Source organism: Chlorocebus sabaeus, chromosome 9 (genome assembly GCF_047675955.1).
Source record: "Chlorocebus sabaeus isolate Y175 chromosome 9, mChlSab1.0.hap1, whole genome shotgun sequence".
NCBI lineage: Eukaryota > Metazoa > Chordata > Mammalia > Primates > Cercopithecidae > Chlorocebus > Chlorocebus sabaeus.
Genome location: NC_132912.1, coordinates 56,291,657 through 56,313,155, shown reverse-complemented (window position 1 = coordinate 56,313,155; position 21,499 = coordinate 56,291,657). Strand labels below are relative to the sequence as shown.

The 21,499-nt window shown below is 36.7% G+C and overlaps 1 protein-coding gene across 10 annotated transcripts in view; it reads left to right on the top strand.

Annotated features, from left to right (window-relative positions):
- CCSER2 (coiled-coil serine rich protein 2) overlaps positions 1-21,499 on the top strand; it is a 189,985-nt gene that overhangs the window by 148,663 nt on the left and 19,823 nt on the right. For all 10 annotated transcript variants that reach the window (XM_038008977.2, XM_007962729.3, XM_007962734.3 and 7 more), the window contains one exon: positions 6,840-6,929. In XM_038008977.2, the coding sequence (XP_037864905.1) occupies positions 6,840-6,929 (90 nt within the window). The remainder of the gene's footprint in view (positions 1-6,839; positions 6,930-21,499) is intronic.

The window sequence follows — 21,499 nt, the reverse complement described above, 5'->3', positions numbered from 1 at the left end:
GTTGCATTCATTTTGTTGATAGAAGGGTAAATAGCTTTTCTTCAGATATATTTAAAGAAACAAGTACTAGTGAGTTGAGAACAGGATATTTTCTCTCTCTGTGAGGAGAATTAGCCTGGGTCTTCAGATTTAGGTAGCTGCATAACTGTCAGATTGAAGGGTATTCCAAGAAAATGTTTATTTCCTATGGATGATGTTGAATGATCCATCAGAGTCATGTTTGAATCTTTATAATCTAATAATTGTGCAATTTCAAGTATTAGTCTCTTTTGAAAACAATATGGTGTGTTGAATTTAATTATTATTTAGTTTGTATATAAAAGACCGTGATAAAAAGAAAATAATGGCCTAAAAATCACAGCAGTCAAAAGGAAATCTTTGTTGTGAGTCAAGAGCACATTTTGGTCTAACAAAGCAATTTGGTGAAATATTAATCTCACTGAAAATATAAAGGATATACTGAGCTCTGAACCACTGGGGTCAGCTCACAGAGATCTATTTCATGAATAAATAGAGCAGACAAATATTATGATTAAAGAAAGAAAATTTATGAATCTGAATAAAAAATAGCATAATACTACAAATTGAGGTCCTGTCACATACAAAATTAAACAGGCAAATAATAAGGCCTAGTGTTTGTGTTCAAAGCCAAAGACAAGAACCCAATCAACTTTCAGGGAGAAGAAAAAAGACAACAAAGGAAATTATGTAAGCTTCGATTTTTGCAAAAATATATTACAGAGCACAGGATATTGTGTCTTGTACAATTCAGAGAAGAGGTTATGAACCTCTTATTTTATATCCTAGCAAGTTTTTATTTATATCCAAAGGTAAATTCTGACCTTTAATGTCTTGACAGATATGCTACCCAGTTAATACATTTCAGATATTTGAGAGGTACATTGAAAAATAACTCAAGAATAAGGAGATAAAGATTAAATGAATAAGTGGTGAAATGGAAACTAAGTGGTATAAACTTCTGAGCCACTAGTTGGAGAAAACTTACTGCCCATTTTACCTAGTGTAAATTACATATCATTCTAATGTTGGGATTTCTTTGCATTTACAAATCCTTAATTTTTCTGAAATTGAAAATTATTTTTAATTTTAAATTTTTAAGTTGCTATTAATTTTGGAAAATATTCAGATTAAATAAGTTTGAGGAAGAAGAGAAGGAATATGCTGAAGGAAGTTAGAAGTACTGAATTTTTTATCTTCTACAAATGAATATTCTACATTCTTAATTTTTAAAAATATACTTAGATAAATTATAATAATGTTTATGATATGCTTTAAAGTAACTATTAGTAGGTTGGAGTTAAGTATCTTGCAAAAGTTAAAATTAAAAAAAAAGACAAAGTAGAAAAATAAGGAAAACTTAAAAACAGCACAAAACTAAAGTAATAGAAATTAGACCAAATATAACAAATATAATAGTAATTGCAAATAGTCTTATGTCTTGGAGAGACTTCCCTTGAGGATCTAAAGCAAAATCCAGTAACTTGCTTTGTATAAAATAAATTTAGCTAAAGGAAAATGGCACAATAAGGCTGAACATAAAAGACTGGGGGAGGCTGGACATGGTAGCTCACTCCTGTAATCCCAGCACTTTGGGAGGCCTACGTGGGTGGATTGCTTGAGGTCAGAAGTTCGAGACCAGCTTGGCCAACATGGTGAAACCCTGTCTCTACTAAAAATAAAAAAAAAATTAGCTGGGTGTGGTGGTTCACGCCTGTAGTCCCCAGCTACTTGGGAGGCTGAGGCAGAAGAATCACTTGAACCCAGGAGGCAGAGGTTGCAGTGAACCAAGATCATGCCACTGCACTTCAGCCTGGGTGACAGAGTGAGACTCTGTCTAAAAAATAAAATAAAAGATTGGGGGAGACAGAATAAAATTATTCTCATCAAAAATATTAGGATTGCAGTAGTAAAATTAGAAAAGTAAATTTAAGACAAAGATTTGTGAAAAAGGTCACTTTATATGGACATATGATAAATAATGAAAGATGAATCTTTTTATGCCGTGAAGTTTTGATAACGTATTCTTTCTTTTAACCTCAGATTGTATCTTTAAAAAAGTAAGAACAGGTCTCTTCATAGCTCAAATTGTATTACCATCTCTAAGCAATTAATAGTAATTCCTTAACATCTTCTAATATCTAGTCCATACTAAGATTTTTTCAGTTGTTCCAAAAACATCCTGTACTTTGATGTCCCTAAACTAAAATTCAGTCTAGGACTATGCACAACCGGTTATATCCCTTAAGTCTCTTAATTTAGAACCATTCTTTTGTGTGTGTGTGTGTGTTGATTTGTTGAAGAGACTGCACCAGTTGTCCTGAACAGTATCTCACCTTGAAAATAATTTTCAGAAAGATTTAAGAAATATTGAAGAGCATCCTAAAGAAAGAAAAGTGAAAGCATTAATCTTTATCAGTAGGTACCTTGAAATTCTCTGTACACAATATATTCAACCTAGAAATCATATTTATCGTAAAAGAGCCTGCCACCTGTTTTTCTAGGTGGTGTGCATAGTTTTCCCATGGATTGCTTGGGAAGCTGTGGTGTATTCAGCTAGAAATTCCCTCTGTCAACACATTAGAATCTCATTAGTGTGTTTACAAATTGTGGAGGAGCTGTGGCCCCGTACCAGGAGAACGCTGATATTTTCTTTACAGTTCATGTAAAGACTAATGTTAGTGTGGTTTTCTCAACATAAATTTAGAAGATTAGAAAAGATACACTGCTTCTCACTGCAAGCAGTGATCTCTGTAAAGTGAATGCCTTAGTTTTAGGTGGCCAAGTATCCTTCTTATAGTAGAAAATTAGAAATTACTCAAAGATTTTAATAGTATCAAGTTTAGTTATAGAACTTGAGAAAGTCACTTGTTCAAACCAAGAGAGTTTTAACAGATACAAACCATTTGAAAACAAAGATAAGTAACAGCGTTTTTCACACTGTCAAATTAAAATCACCTATTTTAAAAATTTTTAATTTTTTTTACATTTCTATTCTTAATGTAAGAATAAAAATCAGAAGAATCATAGACTAGGAGTTAAAGGACTTGTTTCTAATATTAATTAGGTAATGGCACTGACAGTTTCCATCACCTCTCTCTAGTGCTTTCTTTATCCAAAATATGAAGGTTTGTCTAGGTGATTTCCAAGTTCCCTTTCAGTTATAGCCTTCTATGCTTTTTTATCTTTTAAAAAAATATACATTCAACTCCAACCTATGTTTGCATGCAAACCTTCATAAAAATACATTGACATTATAAAGTGTTGAATTCAAAATATGCTGATTTAAAATCAGATTGCACTGCTTTGAGAATTAACTGAAAGGCATAGAAGTTAAACTATTCAAACCTTATTTAAAAATGCTAAGAATGCCTGTTTATCTTTACTGCAGTATCATAGTTAAATAATAGTTCAGATACATTTCTCATTGACTCTTCAGAATAATCTTGGGAAATTGCTAGTGTAGAGTTTCCTTTATGGAGACACGTAGACAGTGGAACTCATGTTAAGTGGGCTAGCAGCATAGTATATTTGAAATGCCAAGACAGACCTGAGTTCAGATCCTGACTTTGAAACTTAATAGCCACGTTCTCTGAAGGGAGTTCTATAATCTCTCCTAAGCCCCTTCTGTAAATGAGGATAATAAAAGTAGTACTGGGCCAGGCACAGTGGCTCATACCTATAATCCCAGTGCTTTGGGAGGCCAAGGCAGGCAGATCACCTGAGGTCAGGAGTTCGAGACTAGCCTGGCCAACATGGTGAAACCCTGTCTCTACTAAAAATATAAAAATTAGCTGGGCATGGTGGCATACACCTGTAGTCCTAGCTACTCGGGAGGCTGAGACAGGAGAATTATTTGAACCCGTGAGGCCGAGGTTGCAGTGAGCCAAGATCGCATGCCACTGCACTCCAGCCTGGGCAGTGGAGCAAGACTCCATCTCAAAAAAAAAGTAGTACTGACCATATAGGGTTTGATAGTTACGTTGTGATAGAACTACATATGTAAACTACCTAATGCCTGGTCCGTGGATACATGATGAATAGCAACTCTTATATAAGCCCTAAATCATTCAGTGTAAATCAGTGCATACCTTATGATGTTTTAAGTTCCAAGTAAAAGTCCCTAACTAAAAGTAATTTTAAAAATAAAAACAGTTGTAAACTCAACAAGAAATTATATAGGTCCCATCCATTTCCGTGGTTTCTTATTGGTCATTTGGCTAATGATTGATTAGGTTCCAGATGGATTTTTTTGGAATCCTCTTGACTGTCCATTCATGGTCACAAGATATCTGTTGCTCTGTGTGTCACATTCTCACACAGTAATACCCAAGGATAGGTTAAGGGCCTATTATCTCCAGTGTCTGTTTTTAAAATCAACAAACCCTTTCTCAGATACCCTAGACTTTCCTGTTTGATTGGCTAGATTTGAGTTACTTGTCCCTTCCTAAGCATAGAAGAATGGGATTAATGACATTGGTTCAGACTAATTAAGATCTAGCTCCTTGGGGTAAGAGATTAGGACACATTTCCCCAAATATGCGACCAAATAGAAGGTGAGCATCTGTACAGTCTCTCAGCAATAAAGAAGGCAGATGGTGAGAAAATGATTTGTTAAGTCATTTTATATATGTTGACGTGCCACTAGAAACTAGACTTTCCAAATTTTGGAAAACTCTTATATTTGCCAAATATTATTTTTCATGTGTTAGCGTATAGAACAGAAAATAAATTATGGACAGTCCACTACTTAGGAGTTTTTGATTATATGATGGTACAAAAGTGATACTCATTCAGTAAGCTCCTCAACTTATGACAGAATTATGTCCTGGTAAACCCATCATAGGTTGAAAATAATCCCAAGTCCAAAGTGCATTTTTAGCAATATTTGAGTTTATCCAGGTGTGACCCCATCATAAATCAAGGAGCACCTGAATTTCTGGAATTGCAATAGGATGGAATAAGTAAAGTGCTTTCGTTTCGATAGTGTTTTTAAGTTATCTTTCTGTTCATCATATACCCCTCATATATGTTAAAAGTTGATCCTATTACAGTGAATTCCAAGAGACTGTAAGTTGACTCGATTATATATTGAATTTAGGGGGTTATTTTGGAGTTAGCATCCCACTCTATCACCCAAGATGGAGTGTGGTGATGCAGTCTCAGCACACTGTGGCCTCGACCTCCTGAGCTCAGGTGATCCTTCCCTCAACCTCCCAGGTAGTTGGGAGTACAGGCACATGCTACCATGCCTGACTGTTTTTGTTGTGTGTTTTTTGTAGATACAGGGTTTTACCATGTTGCCCTGGCTGGTCTGGAACTCCTGGGCCCAAGCAGTCCGCCAGCCACAGCCTCCCAAAGTACTGGGAGTACAGGTGTGAGCTACTGTACCCGACCTATATTGAATTTTGTTTCAGTGACTGCCTCATAGGAATAGAAAATATGTCTCTATGTTAGACATTTTTGTTTTTAGATTTTATTTTGTATGAGGAAATTGGAATGATCTGATTGCAGTTAAGAAAAATTTTGAATATGGGTAAATATTTTTAAAGTAGAAATGTCTCATTTTAACCTGATGCAATAATCAAGAATTTTTTAGTTTCCTATGAGAAAGTATGTCTACCTCCAGTGAGGTTGTTTAACAAATAATGTGGTTATTTTCTAGATTTTCACTAAGGGAGAATTCTCTTTTTTTTCTGAGATGGTGTCTCGCTCTGTTGCCCAGGCTGGAGTGCAGTGGTGCGATCTCAGCTCACTGCGAACTCCGCTTCCGGATTCACGCCATTCTCCTGCCTCATCCTCCCGAGTAGCTAGGACTACAGGCGCCCACCACCATGCTCAGCAAATTTTTTGTATTTTTAGTGGAGACGGGGTTTCACCATGTTAGCCAGGATAGTCTCAATCTCCTGACCTTGTGATCCACCTGCCTCCGCCTCCCAGAGTGCTGGGATTACAGGTGTGAGCCACTGCGCCTGGCCAGGAGAATTCTCTTTATCAATATTTTAATGATGTTTTTTGAAAGTGATGATTATTTGAGAAAGTTACTTTGTGTTATATAAATGAGTGTGCTTTGAGTGGAATCGTGTGGAGAAATCATTTGTGAACAGAAATGGTCAGATGGATCTTGTCAAAGGGCTGACACTCTTCAAAATATTTCAGTCCAGTAAAGTCGACACATCATGAAAGAGGCTTCATCAGACGGCACGTAAGAACAGACATCCTGACAAGTGGACTGGTGGTATTCAGTGTCCAGCAGAGTCCCATAAAAAATGCATTTAAGAAACTGAGCTTTAGTGACTGTAGTACCATGACAGTTTAGGGAAATACTGTAAATTCTGCAGTTGTATTCTTTATATACTGAATATTCCTATATGTTCTACATCCATATACTTAACTCTATATATTGATTTACATAAAATCATATATTGTATGTTTTATGGACAATATAAGAGATTGCCAAGGGTAATTTAGATTATTCAAAATTCTAACCTTGTAAGGTTAGAATTGAGGCTGACTCTCAAACCCACTCCCTGAATAAGGTGAGAGACCACTTAATAGACCTTAATGTTTGCTGTTGATAACATTTTTTCTTCAAAAAAAGTAGCCAGCACTATTTTGCCATGTGTGACTTTTTTGTTGATTTGGTTGCATACCCCTTAAAAGAGCCCTGATTACCTCCTGTCATAGCTGTTAATTTTTTTTTAGGTAATTTATTTTTGCTTGTCTCTTAGGTGTTTATGTGTTTTCCTAAAGCTTCTCTTGTGTGTCTTGGTGTGTATATGCAGAATTAAACCAATGTAAAAATTTGTGTTTTTGTTTAGGCAACTCAGCATATCTGCCACCAAAAATGTAAAGAGGAAAAATGCACTTATGCTGATAAATATACCCAAACACCCTGGAGACGAATTCCTGTAAGTAACATGTGCTCTTAGCCTCCTCTCCGGTCATTTGCTATTTTGAGGTTTTATTTCACTCTTTTTACAGCAATCTCTAATAATTTTGAATCTGTCATGGCTGTTAATTTTGTTGTAGGTAATTTATTTTTGCTTGTCTCTTAGGTGTTTATGTGCTTTCCTAAAGCTTCTCTTGTGTGTCTTATGTAAGTGAATGTGCATTTAATAGCTTTTTCATTCTGCACACTATGGTTCATTTTATTTGCGTGTCTACTCTCCTCTTATTGCATGTATTTATGAGAGTAGTTCCACATGCCTTAAAGGAAGCAGCAGTCCTATATGCAGTCATCCTACTTTAGCAGCATATGACACTTAGAAAATATATGATGTAGCATATTCCTTTTTTGTTAAAACTTTTTAAATGTATTTATTATAATTACTCAGATGTCGAGGGTGTTAGGAAATATAAATGCACAAAGATACAGACAATAAAAGTTTTGTTTTAGGCAGAACTAGGGAATGGTTTACTTTAAATAGAAAGTACCTGTGTGTTCCGTGCTTATTTGTTTTTCAAAAATGTTGTATCTCAAAACATGTTTAGTGCTAAAAATACTCTATCATTTAATTTGAGTTCTTGAGAACTCAGTTCAGGATATGCGTGAGCCAGAGAATTATCATATGGACGTTAGTCATTCTCCTATTGTTTAGGGCCAGGTAATAGACATTTCTTATTAAGAGATTGCCTAGTAAGTCAGCCTTGACTCTTCTTTTGCCTTATATTTAGGAGTGGAATTCTAGTAACACAAAGGAACAGAGAAATGTAATGGCTAATATAATCAGCAATTTAGTTTGTAAAGCTTAGCCATAAGCCTTTAAAGTTTATAAAAGAGTTTTGTTTCTTTTCATCTAACAAGTATTTTTTTTGTGTGCTCTTATAAGATATGATTGTAGGAGTTACTCTGTTCAACAAAAGTTTGATGATCCTCTCTCATCCCAGATATTTGGGTTTCGAACTAGAAGTGGGGAATTAGGGAAGGAAATACACAGACAAAGAAGGATTCCTCCGTTTATAAGTACTTCTTAAAGAAATTGGGAATACATTGATGTAGTTAAAGTGCTGTGTAAGTCTATAAGGTTCAAAGGATGTGGGAAAATCTAGTTGAAAGAATCAAGGAGCTTGATGAAGAAAATGAAGGTTGTGTTTGAATCGTGGAAAGCAAAAGACACCAACAGACAAAGATGATGTATTTTTTAATGTCAACGGCGGTGGAAGCTCATCTGTTTGCAGACAGTTGTTTAATAGAAGACCGTGCCCCTTGCTTCTAGATGGAAGTTTGGGCTTTCCAGCTGTCTCCATTTAACCCATAGGGATGTTATGTCTTCTAACTGTGCTACTAAGAAGATTGGTGATTCCATTAAGCATGATAAGTTCCATTTTGCCATCCTCATGGAAATCTTTATACCACCTCTGGCTCCTTCAGCCTCACTGTTCTGGAAACTGGATGTTAGTCTTCCTCCTCATCAGACAAAAGTAACTCGTTCTGGAATGTATTCTTGAGTTAGTTTTACTATGATCTTAGGTCAAGTGAAGATCAGTTTTTCAGCCTAGCACGCCTAACAAACCCAGACTTCAGCTTTCCCTGTTATCTGTTACTATAGGAATCATCTGGCCAAATACCTTTGTTTTGTAGCTAAGGTAGCAAAAGCTAGGGAGATTAACTGGTGTAGCAAAGTTTCCATAATTAATAAGTGGCTGAGCTAGTACTACAACTTAAGACTCTTGACTGCTAGTTCTAGGTTCTTTTCTCCAAAAGCACATTGAAGAGCCTTTGAAGGAGAGTGGTTTGCTGCCAACAGCAGCAGAGCAAAAATTTGAATGTATTGAGATTTTTCCAAGGGGATTTTGGTATCACTTAATGGCAAATAAGATCTCTGAAGTAGAGAATCAACAGGAAATAAGAAGAAGAAATATAATAGTAGAACAGGGGAAAGGAGGAAAAGCAGATACTCATTTACTCATTCAACAGATATTTATGTGCCTACTTCAAGCCAGGTACTGTATTAATTTGGATGTGTAAATATAAAGAAGATACAGTTCCATCCCTCAAGATGCTTGTAGAAACCTCTGGTATGCTTAAATGATAGTAAGCACACTCTTTTTCTGCATGTGAAGAAGCTAAGATGCAGAAGTGACTTGTGCAAGTGTTTATACAACTTGTATACAGCAGTCTTATTTTAGTTGCTTTTCTTTTGAATGGTTGCAGGAGGTGAGTGGGCTAGAAGGAATAGAGAAGAGAAAAGAATCATAGCTCTGGGAAGGGAGGACAGAGGCTTAATCTTAGTGAGAGATCATAATAAGGATTTACTTCCCTGAGAGGAAAAAAAACAGGTGCTCAGGTTTGCACTGAATCGTAGAAGACTTAGCAGTACACTGTGATAATCCATAGAAACATACTTGTATTTTAAAAATTATTTAATTTATTTTGAGACAAGATCTTGCTCTGTCACCCAGGCTAGAGTGCAATGGTGCAGTTATGGTCCACTGTAGCCTTGACCTCCTGGGCTCAAGTGATCCTCCTGCCTCAGCCTCCCAAGTAGCTGGGACCACAGGTGTGTACCACCATGCCTGGCTAATTTTTTGATTTTTTGTAGAGACAGGGGTCTCACACTCCTGGGCTCAAGTGATCATTTTGCCTCAGCCTCCCCAAATGCTGGGATTACAGACATGAGCCACCATGCCTGACCACATACATACTTGTATTTTAAGTTACTGAGAAAAAAGGATTTTTGGTTGAAAAGGCATAGTTTCAGTAACAGTGTAAAAGAAAACTCCTCTACAACCAAGTTAGGTTCAATCCAATGTGAGTATGAAGAAATCTTTTGACATATTAAATTACATAAGTATTTTCTCAATAGAAATAATAAAATTCAATACCTCTCAGTAAAAGAATGAAAAAATAGAATACTAAGGATACTTTATGAATAACATGAGGCCAAAAACTATATGTTTAAAAGAGAAGTACTCTAAAGTGGATTTTTCCTTTCCTGCCTATTTTTATTGAGAGATAACAATATATTTATTCTATAGCAAATATAGAAAACAGAGAAGCAAAACAAGTTAAGAAAAATTTAACGTACTCAATCATACAAGCCAATGACAGTCATTGTTAACATTTCATATATGGTCTTCCAGCCTTTTTTGGTGATATGTGTATATGTGTATGTGCCATCTGTCATATCTATTTAGATGGAATTTGTTGTATATGTGGCATTTTAACCTACATAGGTAGTGGAGTGGTAATGATGGTTGCTATTATTATTTGCTTTGATTTTTTGCTAAACCAAAATGAAGAATGCGTTACCTTTAATCAAGTTAAGGAGTTAATTCCTTTACTGGATGGTCTTTGTAAGGTTCTTGAAATAAATTACTACAGTTTTTTTTTTTTTCTGAAAGGTTTATACAGGCTTATACTACCACCAACAAAGTATGATCAGAAAGTGGCTTGGTGGCCATGATGTTAAGTTGTATGATTCAAGTATTTGATGTCATTAGGTTTTTTTATATATATATATATATATATATATAAAAGCCCCTGATATTTCCCTCCACAAAAGAGGAAATAGAAGGGCAGGAGGGCTATCCCCTGTGCCCCACACCGTCATTTCAGATGGTACTGGGAAGCCACTCCCAACTATTTGTATAATGACCATTCCTGTTAGTGTTTCTCATCTTACAAATTCTTTCTTCCTCCTGGCCTAAAAACCATTTTATCATGCTATTTTCTGCATATATTCAACCTCAGCTTTTGTGTATTGATTTTATATATATATCGATCCTCAGAATTTTAGGAGTTTTTTTCTGCCTGTAGTAAAATTTGGCTTTCATGCTACAGGTGCTTTTGGTGTTAGAACTGTACTGATAAAGAACAAAACTGTTTGAGTTTGGATTGGTTGTTATTTGTGAGACTAAACCCAGCAAGAGAACAGTAGTAGTCACCTGTGGGTCCTCTTCATTTAGGGCAAGACAAAAGTTTCTACTACTATAGGGAACTGCTTAAGCCTTGCTTTAGGCATAATACAGGATGTTTTCAAGTATAAGTTTTTAAGGACAGTGTTTTCAGCATTGAGGACCACAGTGTGAAACACTTCTTACTGGAGTAAGGGATTTATCTTCTGCTTGGGACAGCAATAATATAGTGTTATAAACTCCCCTGAGCCTTGCGTTATAAAAAGAGGGCAGCCATAAGTCATATTCCAGAATTGAGAATGCCCTACTCTGGAGCGGCACAGTCCTATACAACTTTCTGTGCTGTCCGTTGTAGTACCTGTAGCTACATGTGACTGTTGAGCACTTGAAAATGTGGCTAATATAATTAAGGAAGATAATTTTTAATTTTCTTTAGTTGTAATTAATTTAAATGTAAATAGTCACGTGTAGCTAATTGACATCATTTTGGACAAAGTAGCCCTAGACCTAATGATATCTACTTACATGGATATGGAAAGCCACCTAGAACAGTAAGTAAAGGGCAAGTCAGTAAAAGCAATTTTCGGAAGAAATGAAGGAAAATAAAAAAGATGGAGTTCAGATTTAGGTGGAGAAAAAAGAGGGAAAAGAGATAAGAATGAGCTGTAAGAGCAGAAAATGATACCTCCAGAGGAAAGTGGGGCAATTTTTTTCCCCTCATCTGAGGGGCAAAATACCAAGCTACAATGATGAAATGAGTAACACGAAAAGAAGAATAACAATATGAAAGGTGCCTAATCACTCACATGAAAATAGTTGATGTTACTGTGAATACTGCTGGCGGATGTTGGTTATGCGAGAAATCAAGATTCATTTTAAACATAAAAACTTACGCAGCCATTTTTAAACATAGTGTATGGATCCATGTACAAGCATATTCTTAAAAATTAGCATTATCTTGAACTGAATTTATTTTTATGTATTTCCAATACTGTTGTAAAAGCATTTAATATCAGAATTTAAAAATATGAATATTTTGCACATTAAGTAAATTGTAGAATCTTATGATATGTACCTTTTGTAAGCCATTTGTTTGAACACCTCAGGTTAACCAGAGAAGCCAAAATATTAGGAAAAAACATTTCTGGACTCATACCTTCAAATGCCTTATTACTTGTCCCCTTGAATCTCTAAGCAGGGAGAACAGGGTAGACCCAAAGGATCTACCTGGCCTGTCATGTAATGACCTGACCTGGATTACTCTGAAAATTGAGTGTATGAATACACAGACTGTTGTATTGGTATCAGTGTGAAAAGGTGCCTACTAGTTAAAATTCTGAATGGGCACAATTTGATCTAATGCTAATTTTCTGTCATATTTTTAAGAACTAACTCTGTTATATATAGCAAAGAGGCAAGAAAAGATGATTTTATTTACATTAAAAGTGATCTGTTGGAATTATAGTACTGAAAGATTAATCCGTGTTATGGTATGTATAAAAGATATGCATATGTAATTTATATAAGTTCAGCAATTGGAATATGGTCAGCATTGTCAACCATCCTTTTTGTGCTTGGAATTAGGTTTTTGGTCCCAGCACTTTGGGAGGCCCAGGCGGGTCGATCACCGGAGGTTGGGAGTTTGAGACCAGCCTGACCAACATGGAGAAACCCTGTCTCTACTAAAAATACAAAAATTAGCCAGGCATGGTGGTGCATGCCTACAATCCCAGCTACTCAGGAGGCTGAGGCAGGAGAATCACTTGAACCCAGGTGGTGGAGGTTGCATTGAGCTGAGATTGCACCATTGCACTCCAGCCTGGGCAACAAGAGTGAAACTCTGTCTCAAAAAAAAAAGAATTAGGTTTTTGGGCCTCAGATTTACCGAGTCAAGTATTTTCCCATCATAAATATTTATAAAATAGAAAAGGTAAAAGCAGAAAACTATCACAGTTACATCATAAAAATCACATCAAATGTGTATGATTTCCAAAGGAGACAGATTTTACCTAGTTTCTAGCAAGCATGGAAATTTATCAGCAAAGAACTCCGCTCTATTTTTTCTTGACTGAGAGATGGGATGGAATGCTAACCAAAAGACAATGCAGGCAAAAGATTTATCTTATGAATAATCTCCCCCAAATCCATTTTCTCAGACCATAATCTTTCCTGATTTGGAAGTGGGCAACATTACTGATTAATTTTTATGTGGCAAAAATGTCAATTTTTTTTCTTTTTCTTTCTTTCTTTCTTTTTTTTTTTTTTTTTGAGATGGAATCTCACTCTGTTGCCCAGGCTGGAGTCAGTGGTGTGATCTTGGCTCACTGCAACATCCGCCTCCCTGTTCAAGAGATTCTCCCAGCACAGCCTCCCAAGTAGCTGGTACCACAGGTGCATCCCACCACACCCGGCTAATTTCTGTATTTTTAGTAAAGACCAGGTTCCACCATATTGGCCAGGCTGGTCTTGAACTCCTGACGTCAGGTGATCTGCCCACCTCGGCCTCCCAAAGTGCTGCAACCACAGGCATGAGCCACCCACCATGCCCAGCCAAATATCCTGATTTTAAATTTAAATGAGCTCATTATTTCTCTGGAGAGATGTTGCATGTGCGTGCGTGTGTGTGTGTGTGTGTGTGCATGCGTGTGTGTGTGTGTGTTCCAGAGGGAATTACTTCTTTGCTAAGGCCTTTTATTTGTATTCACTATTACTTATATTTTTAAATGCTGCTAAAAGTATTTTTAGAGAAAATCATATATACATTGGTGTTTAAATAAGTAATATTTATGATCTGGTCATACAGTTATTTTTAAATTATTCAGTGTTTACTCAATATTAGACATTGGCCATGGAATACAGCCTGTGTTTTGATGATCTGAATGTTGACAGGAGCCATCTATGTTGCTGAGACATTGTGTGGCATGCAGAATTTATGACAAGAATTCTTTTGTTTGTCATTTCTTCTATTTTTTTTTTTAAACATTAGTTGTATTACTTTCTTTCATGGATACAAGTTAAACCAATAACCGAAAAAATAGAATTGTTTCTTAAGGATACAAACAAATTAAATACAGTTATTATAGCAGTTGAGTGGTTTATTGGTTATAAGTTTACAGGTATCTAAATCTGTATTTTTCAATACCAGATACCAGAACTATGTAATGCATTTTTGAAAACTTTGTCTAAAGTATCCATTAGAAGAAGCAAAGTTTGCCCATAGTATAATTACAAAAGAGTGATAAGAAGTTGCAAAAAATGTAGAGAGATCTTTTTTATCTTTCAACCAGTTTTCCACAATAGTTACATTTTACATAATTATAGTACAGTACCAAAACCAGGAAATTGGCATTAGTGATGGTGTGTGTGTGCGTGCATGTGCACTTCTGTGCCATTTTATAACTTGTGTAGTAACGATCATATTTAAGGTATACAACTATTGTACTACCACAGCATTTTCCCTTGTGTGGTACCTCTACATTCATAACCATTCTCACTTTCTCTCACCATTCCTAGCCTCTGGCAACCACTAAATCTGTTTTACATCTTTATAATTTTGTTATTTTCAGATTTTATATAAATAGTATCATACAGCGTTGAGCTTTGGAGCTTGGCTTTTTAAAACTAGCATAGCACCCTGGAGATCCATTCAAGTAGTTGTGTGCATCAGTAGTTTGTTTCTTTTTATTGCTGAGTACTATTCCATGATATGGATGTACCAGTTTAAATAAACTGTTTAAATAAATAGTAAAGATGTTGATTCTCCCAATTTATGAATATGGTATGTCTCTCCATTAATTTAAACCTTTTTAATTTCTTTAATCAGCATTTTTCAGTTTTCAGAACACAGTTCACTACATGCTTTCTTAGATTTCTTTCTTTTTCATGTTTGGGGGTGGTTATAAGTGATACTGTTAAATTTCACTTTCCCTGTGCTGATTGCTGGTACTTAGAAATAAAATTGATTTCTGGGCCGGCGCGGTGGCGGATGCCTGTAATCCCAGCACTTTGGGAGGCTGTGGCAGGCAGATCACAAGGTCAGGAGATCTAGACCATCCTGGCTAACACGGTGAAACCCTATCTCTACTAAAAATACAAAAAATTAGCCTGATGTGGTGGCAGGCGCCTGTAGTTCCAGCTACCCGGGAAGCTGAGGAAAGAGAATGGCGTAAACCCAGGAGGCGGAGCTTGCGGTGAGCCAAGATCGTGCCACTGCACTCCAGCCTGGGCGACACAGCAAGACTCCCTCCCAAAAAATAAATAAATAAATAAATAAATAAAATCGATTTCTGTATATTGACCTTGAATTTTGTGAACTTAGTAAACTCACTTATTAGTTTTGAGAGTTTTTCTGTAGTTTTGGGTCTCCCCCCGCCACGCCCCCGGAGACGGAATCTAGCTGTGTCGCCCAGGCTGGAGTGCAGTGGCGCGATCTCGGCTCACTGCAAGCTCCGCCGCCCGGGTTTACGCCATTCTCCTGCCTCAGCCTCCCGAGTAGCTGGGACTACAGGCGCCCGCCACCACGCCCAGCTAATTTTTGTATTTTTTAGTAGAGACGGGGTTTCACCATGTTAGCCAGGATGGTCTCGATCTCCTGACTTCGTGATCCACCCGCCTCGGCCTCCCAAAGTTCTAGGATTACAGGCGTGAGACACCGTGCACGGCCTGTAGTTTGGGGTTTTCTATGTTGACCATTATGTCATCTGTAAATAGTAATAGTGTTCTCACTTTTTGATCTGATGTCTTTTATTTCCTTTCTTTGCATTATGTCACCAGCTTGGATTTTCCTTACTGTGTTGAATAAGAATTATGAGAATGGGGATTCTTGCCTTTTTCCTAATCTAAGGGGAAAAAGCATTCAGTCTTTCACCTTTAAGTAGATGTTAGCTCTCGATATTTGGGAGATGGTTTTTATCAAGTTGAAGTAGTTTCCCTCTATTCCTAGATTGCTAAGAGTTTTTATCATGAATATGAGTTGGATTTTGTTACTCTTGGTCATTGCTACGAACCTATGCGTTTTCTTCTTTAGCCTATTGATTGCACTGATTGATTTTCTAATACTGAACTAATCTCATAGGCCTGAAATAAACCCCTTTAGTCATGGTATGTAGTTCTTTTTATATATTCCTGAATTCTAGTTAATAGTATTTTGTTAAAGATTTTTTCATCTGTATTCTGGGGGTTAATGCTTTTTATTCTTTATTTTTCTTTTGTTGTATTGTCTTTGTCTGCTTTGTATTAAGTTAAATCTGGCCTCATAAATACTTTGGAAGGTGTTTTCTCCTCGTCTGCTTTATGGAAGAGATTGTGTAGAATTAATGGTTAATTCTTCTTTAAACGTTTAGTAGAATTTAGCAGTAAAATTATCTGGGCCTGGAGATTTCTTTTTTGGGAGTTTTTAAAGTTATAAATTCAACTTCCTTAATAGTTATTGACCTATTCAAATGACTTCTTTCATCTTGGATGAATTTTGATAGTTTGTGGTTTTGAGGAATTGGCCCTTTTTCTCAGTTGTCAAATTTATGACTGTAAAGTTGTTCATAATATTCCTGTATTACCTTAATGGCTGGAGGGTCTGTAGTGATTTTCCTTGTTTCATTCTGATTTTGGTAATTTACCTTCTCTTTCTTTGTCACTCTTGCTAGTGGTTTGTCAATTTTACAGATCTTTTAAAGAACCAACATTTTGTTTCCTTGATTTTCTCTATTTTTCTATGTTCAATTTCAAGGATCCTGCCCTTTTTATAGTGAAAGTAAATTTATTAGAGAAGTAAAGAAACAAAAGAATTGTTACTCCATAGACAGAGCCCTGAGGGCTGCTGGTTGGCTCTTTTTAATGGTTTTTTTTTCTCAGTCATATGCTAAGCAAGGATTATTCATGAGTTTTCTGGGAAAGGAACGAGAATTTCCCAAAACTTTGGGTTTCTCTTTCTTTTATACTATGTAGTGCAGCAGTCCCCAACCTTTCTGACATCAGGGACTGGTTTCATGGAAGACAACTTTTCCAGACGGGGAGAGGGTTGTTGGAGGAGTGTGGATGGTTTAAGGATGATTCAAGTACATTTATTGTGCACTTTATTTCTATTATGATTACATTGTAATATATAATGAAATAATTATAGAACTCACCATAATGTAGAATCAGGGGGAGGCCTGAGCTTATTTTTATACAACTAGATGGTCCCATCTGGGGGTGATGGCAGACAGTGACAGATTATCAGGCATTAGATTATCATAAGGAGCAAGCAACCTAGATTTTTCGCATGTGCAGTTCACAATAAAGTTCCTGCTTCTATGAGAATCTGATGCTGCTGCTGATCTTACTGGAGGCAGAGTTCAGGTGACAATGCAAGCAGTGGGAAGTAGCTGTAAATACAGATGAAGCTTCAACTCACTCGCCTCCTGCTGCTCACCTCCTGCTGTGTTGCCAGGTTGCTAATAGCCCATGGATTGGTACTGGTCTGTGGCCCAGGGCTTGGGGACCCATGATGTAGGGTAACTTCCAGACATTCTGATGACATTTGTGAACTGTCATGGTGCTGATGTGAGTGTCTTTTGGCATGCTAATGTATTATAATTAGCATATAATGAGCAGTAAGGATGACCAGAGGTCACTTTCGTTGCCATCTTGGTTGTGGTGGGTTTTGGCCAGCTTCTTTACTGCATCATGTTTTATCGGCAGGGTCTTTGTGAACTGTTTATCTTAATGCCAGCCTCCTCATCTAGTGACTCATCTGGTGACTGAGAATGCCTAACCTCCTGGGAATGTAGTCCTGCTGGTCTTATCCTCATTTTACCTAGCCCTTGTTCAAGATGGAATTGCTCTGATTCAGATGCCTCTATTTCCCCCTCCCCTTTACAAGGGGACCCTTAATCCTAAAAGTTGTAGAGCAACCAAGATCGATCTTCTGTGGTATCTTTTGGCTTAATAGGGGTAATGATATTCCTTCCTAACTTGTAGGGTCTCTTGTATTCAAGGTAGAGTGGAGCGCAGTCATAAAGCAGCTATGTGGTGAAAGCCACTCATAACTCTGAGTCCTGACAAAAGGTGATATTTGGAAGACCAAAGTATTGTCTGTTCATGGTTCATTATGGAATATATTACCGGAAAGGGTAATCCAGACCCCAAGAGAAGGTTCTTGGATCTCACACAGGAAATCTTGGGTGAGTCCACAGAGTAAAGTGAAAATGAGTTTATTAGAGAAGGAAAGAAGCAAAAGAATGGTTACACCACAGAACTCCTGATTTCTGCTATCCTTATTTTTTTTTTCTTTCTTCTTTCTTTGGGTTTATTTTGGTCTTATTTTCTCTGGTTTCTTAAGACATCAGTTTAGCTTATTGAAGATTTTTTTTTCCCTTTTCTGTCTCTACTTCAGCTGTTTCCTACATATTATATATTTTTTCAGCTGTTTCTATACATTATGTATTTTCTTTTCATTTAGTTCGATATGGTTTGTTTGTTTTTTTGTTTTGTTTTTTTGTTTTTTTTTCCCTTTAGACTTCCTCTCCAACTGACCCATGGATAACTTAGGGGTATGAATTTTAGTATCCAAGTATTTGGACATATTCTTGTCATCTTCCTATTGTTGATTTCTAATTTGATCCCATTGTGGTCAGAGAACACATTCTGTATAATTTCAGTTATTTTAACTTTGTTGTGGCTTGTCTTGTGGCCCAAACTGTGGTCTGTCTTGGTAAATGTTCTGTGGATGCTTGAAAACATTGCTTTTTGCTGTTGTTGGATAGAATATTCTGTAAACATTGACTAGGTGCTGTTAGTATTGTCCTTGAGTTTTATATATCATTGCTGATTTTCTTGTCTAGTTACTTTTATCAGTTGTTGGGATGGGGTATTGAGCTCTCCAATTGTATTTGTAGATTTGGCGATTCAGTTTTATGAGATTTTGCTTCAAGTACTGTACATTTCTGCAGTTTGGTGTACTGTTAGGATCACTGTGTCTTCTTGGTAGATTGACCTTTTTATCATTTTGTGAGGTCTTTTTCTGTATGTGGGTATTCTTTTTGCTCTGAAGTGTATTTGATAGTAATATAAGCACACCAAATTTCTTTTGATTTTTTTTTTGGCGTGGTATATCTTTTTCATCTTTTACTTTAAAATATATATATATATTTATACATAACATGAATTTCCTGTAATCTGCATATAGTTAGGCCGTGATCTATCTACCAATCTGTCTTTTAATGGTGTATTTCAGCCCTTTATATTTAATGTAATTTTTGCTATGTAAGTCTGCCATTTTATTTATTTTTGTTTTCTTTTTTCTTTATTTCTATTTTCTTTTTCTTTTCTGTATATTAGTTACTTTTTAAAATAATTCCATTTTTATTTTTATATAGTGTTTTGAGTTTATGTCTTTATAATAATGTTTTGGTTGTTACTCTAGGCATTATATTTCACACACACACACATTTATATTTAACTATATATAGTCTACTACATGTAGAAACCTTATGTCCCTTTAAGTCCCTTTTCCTCCTCCATTTATAAGTTTCCTAAGTATTTTCTATGCATATTTTAAGAAGTACATAAGAAAATGTCACAGCCATGCAAAGGTGGAGGCCTACACTCCCCAGTCCTCCCTTTCTGTTTTGTTTTTGTTTTTGTTTTTGTTTTGAGACGGAGTCTTGCTCTGTCGCCTAGGCTGGAGTACAGTGGCATGATCTCGCCTCACTGCAAGCTCCGCCTCCTGAGTTCATGCCATTCTCCTGCTTCAGCTTCCCGAGTAGCTGGGACTACAAGCGCCCGCCACCATACCCGGCTAACTTTTTGTATTTTTAGTAGAGACGGCGTTTCACCATGTTAGCCAGGATGGTCTCCATCTCCTGACCTCGTGATCCGCCCACCTCCCAAAGTGCTGGGATTACAGGCATGAGCCACCACGCCAGGCCTTCCCAGTCCTCCCTTTCTGATGGGAATGAGGGCTGAGGCCACAGGTTTTTCTGTGGTGTTAGGTATATTACTGAATACAAGTTTTCTGCATTGCTAGGCTACCTCTTTCCTGATCCTTTGACTAGAGAGTGCATGCAGGCTTTCTTAATTGTTTTGTGTGTTCCTTGGCATTTGCAGGTGCTAGCTTCTATCACTCATTTTAGGATACATTAGGCAAAAAGAAAATCACCGTATTTTTCCTTGGGTCCCAAGCTGGTCTCACTTTTTCTCTCTACCTTTCAGAGTATTGTGTTTTATATGTAGTGCCCAGGGTTTTTAGCTGTATTTGACAGCAGGAAAAGGGAGAAGTATTTCTACTCCATCTTTCCTTGAAACTGGAATTCCCTCTTCTATTAAATGCTGATCAGAGTATGTTATTTCTACTCTGTATAAGTAAATTGAAAGAAGCTAAGTAGTTGACACCAAGAAAAGTAAGAGAGCTGTTATTCTCAGGGTGGTTATATTTAGTAGAAGAATTTTTAAGATACGCAAATCAAAGTGAAGAAAAAGAGGAAGAAAGATTCCACCAATTGCTGTGGGTGTTTATAAACAAGAATGATCATAATTAATTTAGGTAGGATCAGGAGAAGCTTTTAGGAAATGGGTTTGAAAGAGCCTAAGGGGGCTGCATGGGTGTTTGACAGATGGGTAGAGAAGTGGAGGAAGCATTGTAGGTGGCAGAAATAAAATGAGTAACATCCTTTATCTTTCTGGGCATAAGCTCAGATGGCATACAACTGTTCGATAAGCTAATAGATGGGTGCCCCTTGGCAGTGGCAGGCAGCGCTGTTTATGTATTTATTTCACAAAGTTGTCTTTCCCTTCTCATACTCAGACCTATGCCAGAGATTATGATTTGTTGGTCTTGGGGAAATGAAGATAGATATCATTGTTTTTGTTTTTAAAATTTCTTAGGTGGTTATAGCGTGTGGCCAGGATTGACAGATGCTACAACTGCATCTCTAGATAAACACAGTAAATTAATGTAATTTTGTTTAAATCAGTAGTTACTTAGTGTCTGCTATATGCTGGGGGAGTTTTAGGCTATAGAAGGTCGGACATCGAATATCTTTTAAAAGTCCTACCAAGTTTTAGGTACTGTGACAGATACTTTCACCTAAATTATTTCAGGAATTAATGATCTAGCAGGAGAGACAATTTAATACAAAGTTGATTGCTTTAAATGCCATATAGAGTTACAAAATTAAAAATAGTTATAAAATTACTGGAGTGGGGATGGGTACAGATATGAGTAACTAAATTATAGGAACTAAAAGTAAGAGGGTTCTTCGAGATGAACCAGTCCAACCTCTGCATCTGACAAATGAGAAAACTGAGGCCCAGAAATCAGTAATTTTCTCAGGGTTATGAGGCTTGGGAAAGATGCAAGGAAAAAAACAGTTTCCCTGACTCCAAGGTCAGTGCTAGTTCCACAGACCTGCAAAGGTAAACATACCTCCTTGATGAAGGAGTCTATGACTGTTTTCTTAAACATGTCTATGAAGTTCCCATCTGAAAGTTTCTTTACTTAGTAGTACAGTGGGTAGAAGCTTGGTTCTGCAAAATGCATAGGGAGGATTTGGTTGAGAATCTGTTTCGTATAAAGCCTTTGAACCAAAACATTTCACAAACAGCAGAACAGCAGGTAGTATCTATGGAGAGCATCTGGGGTCAT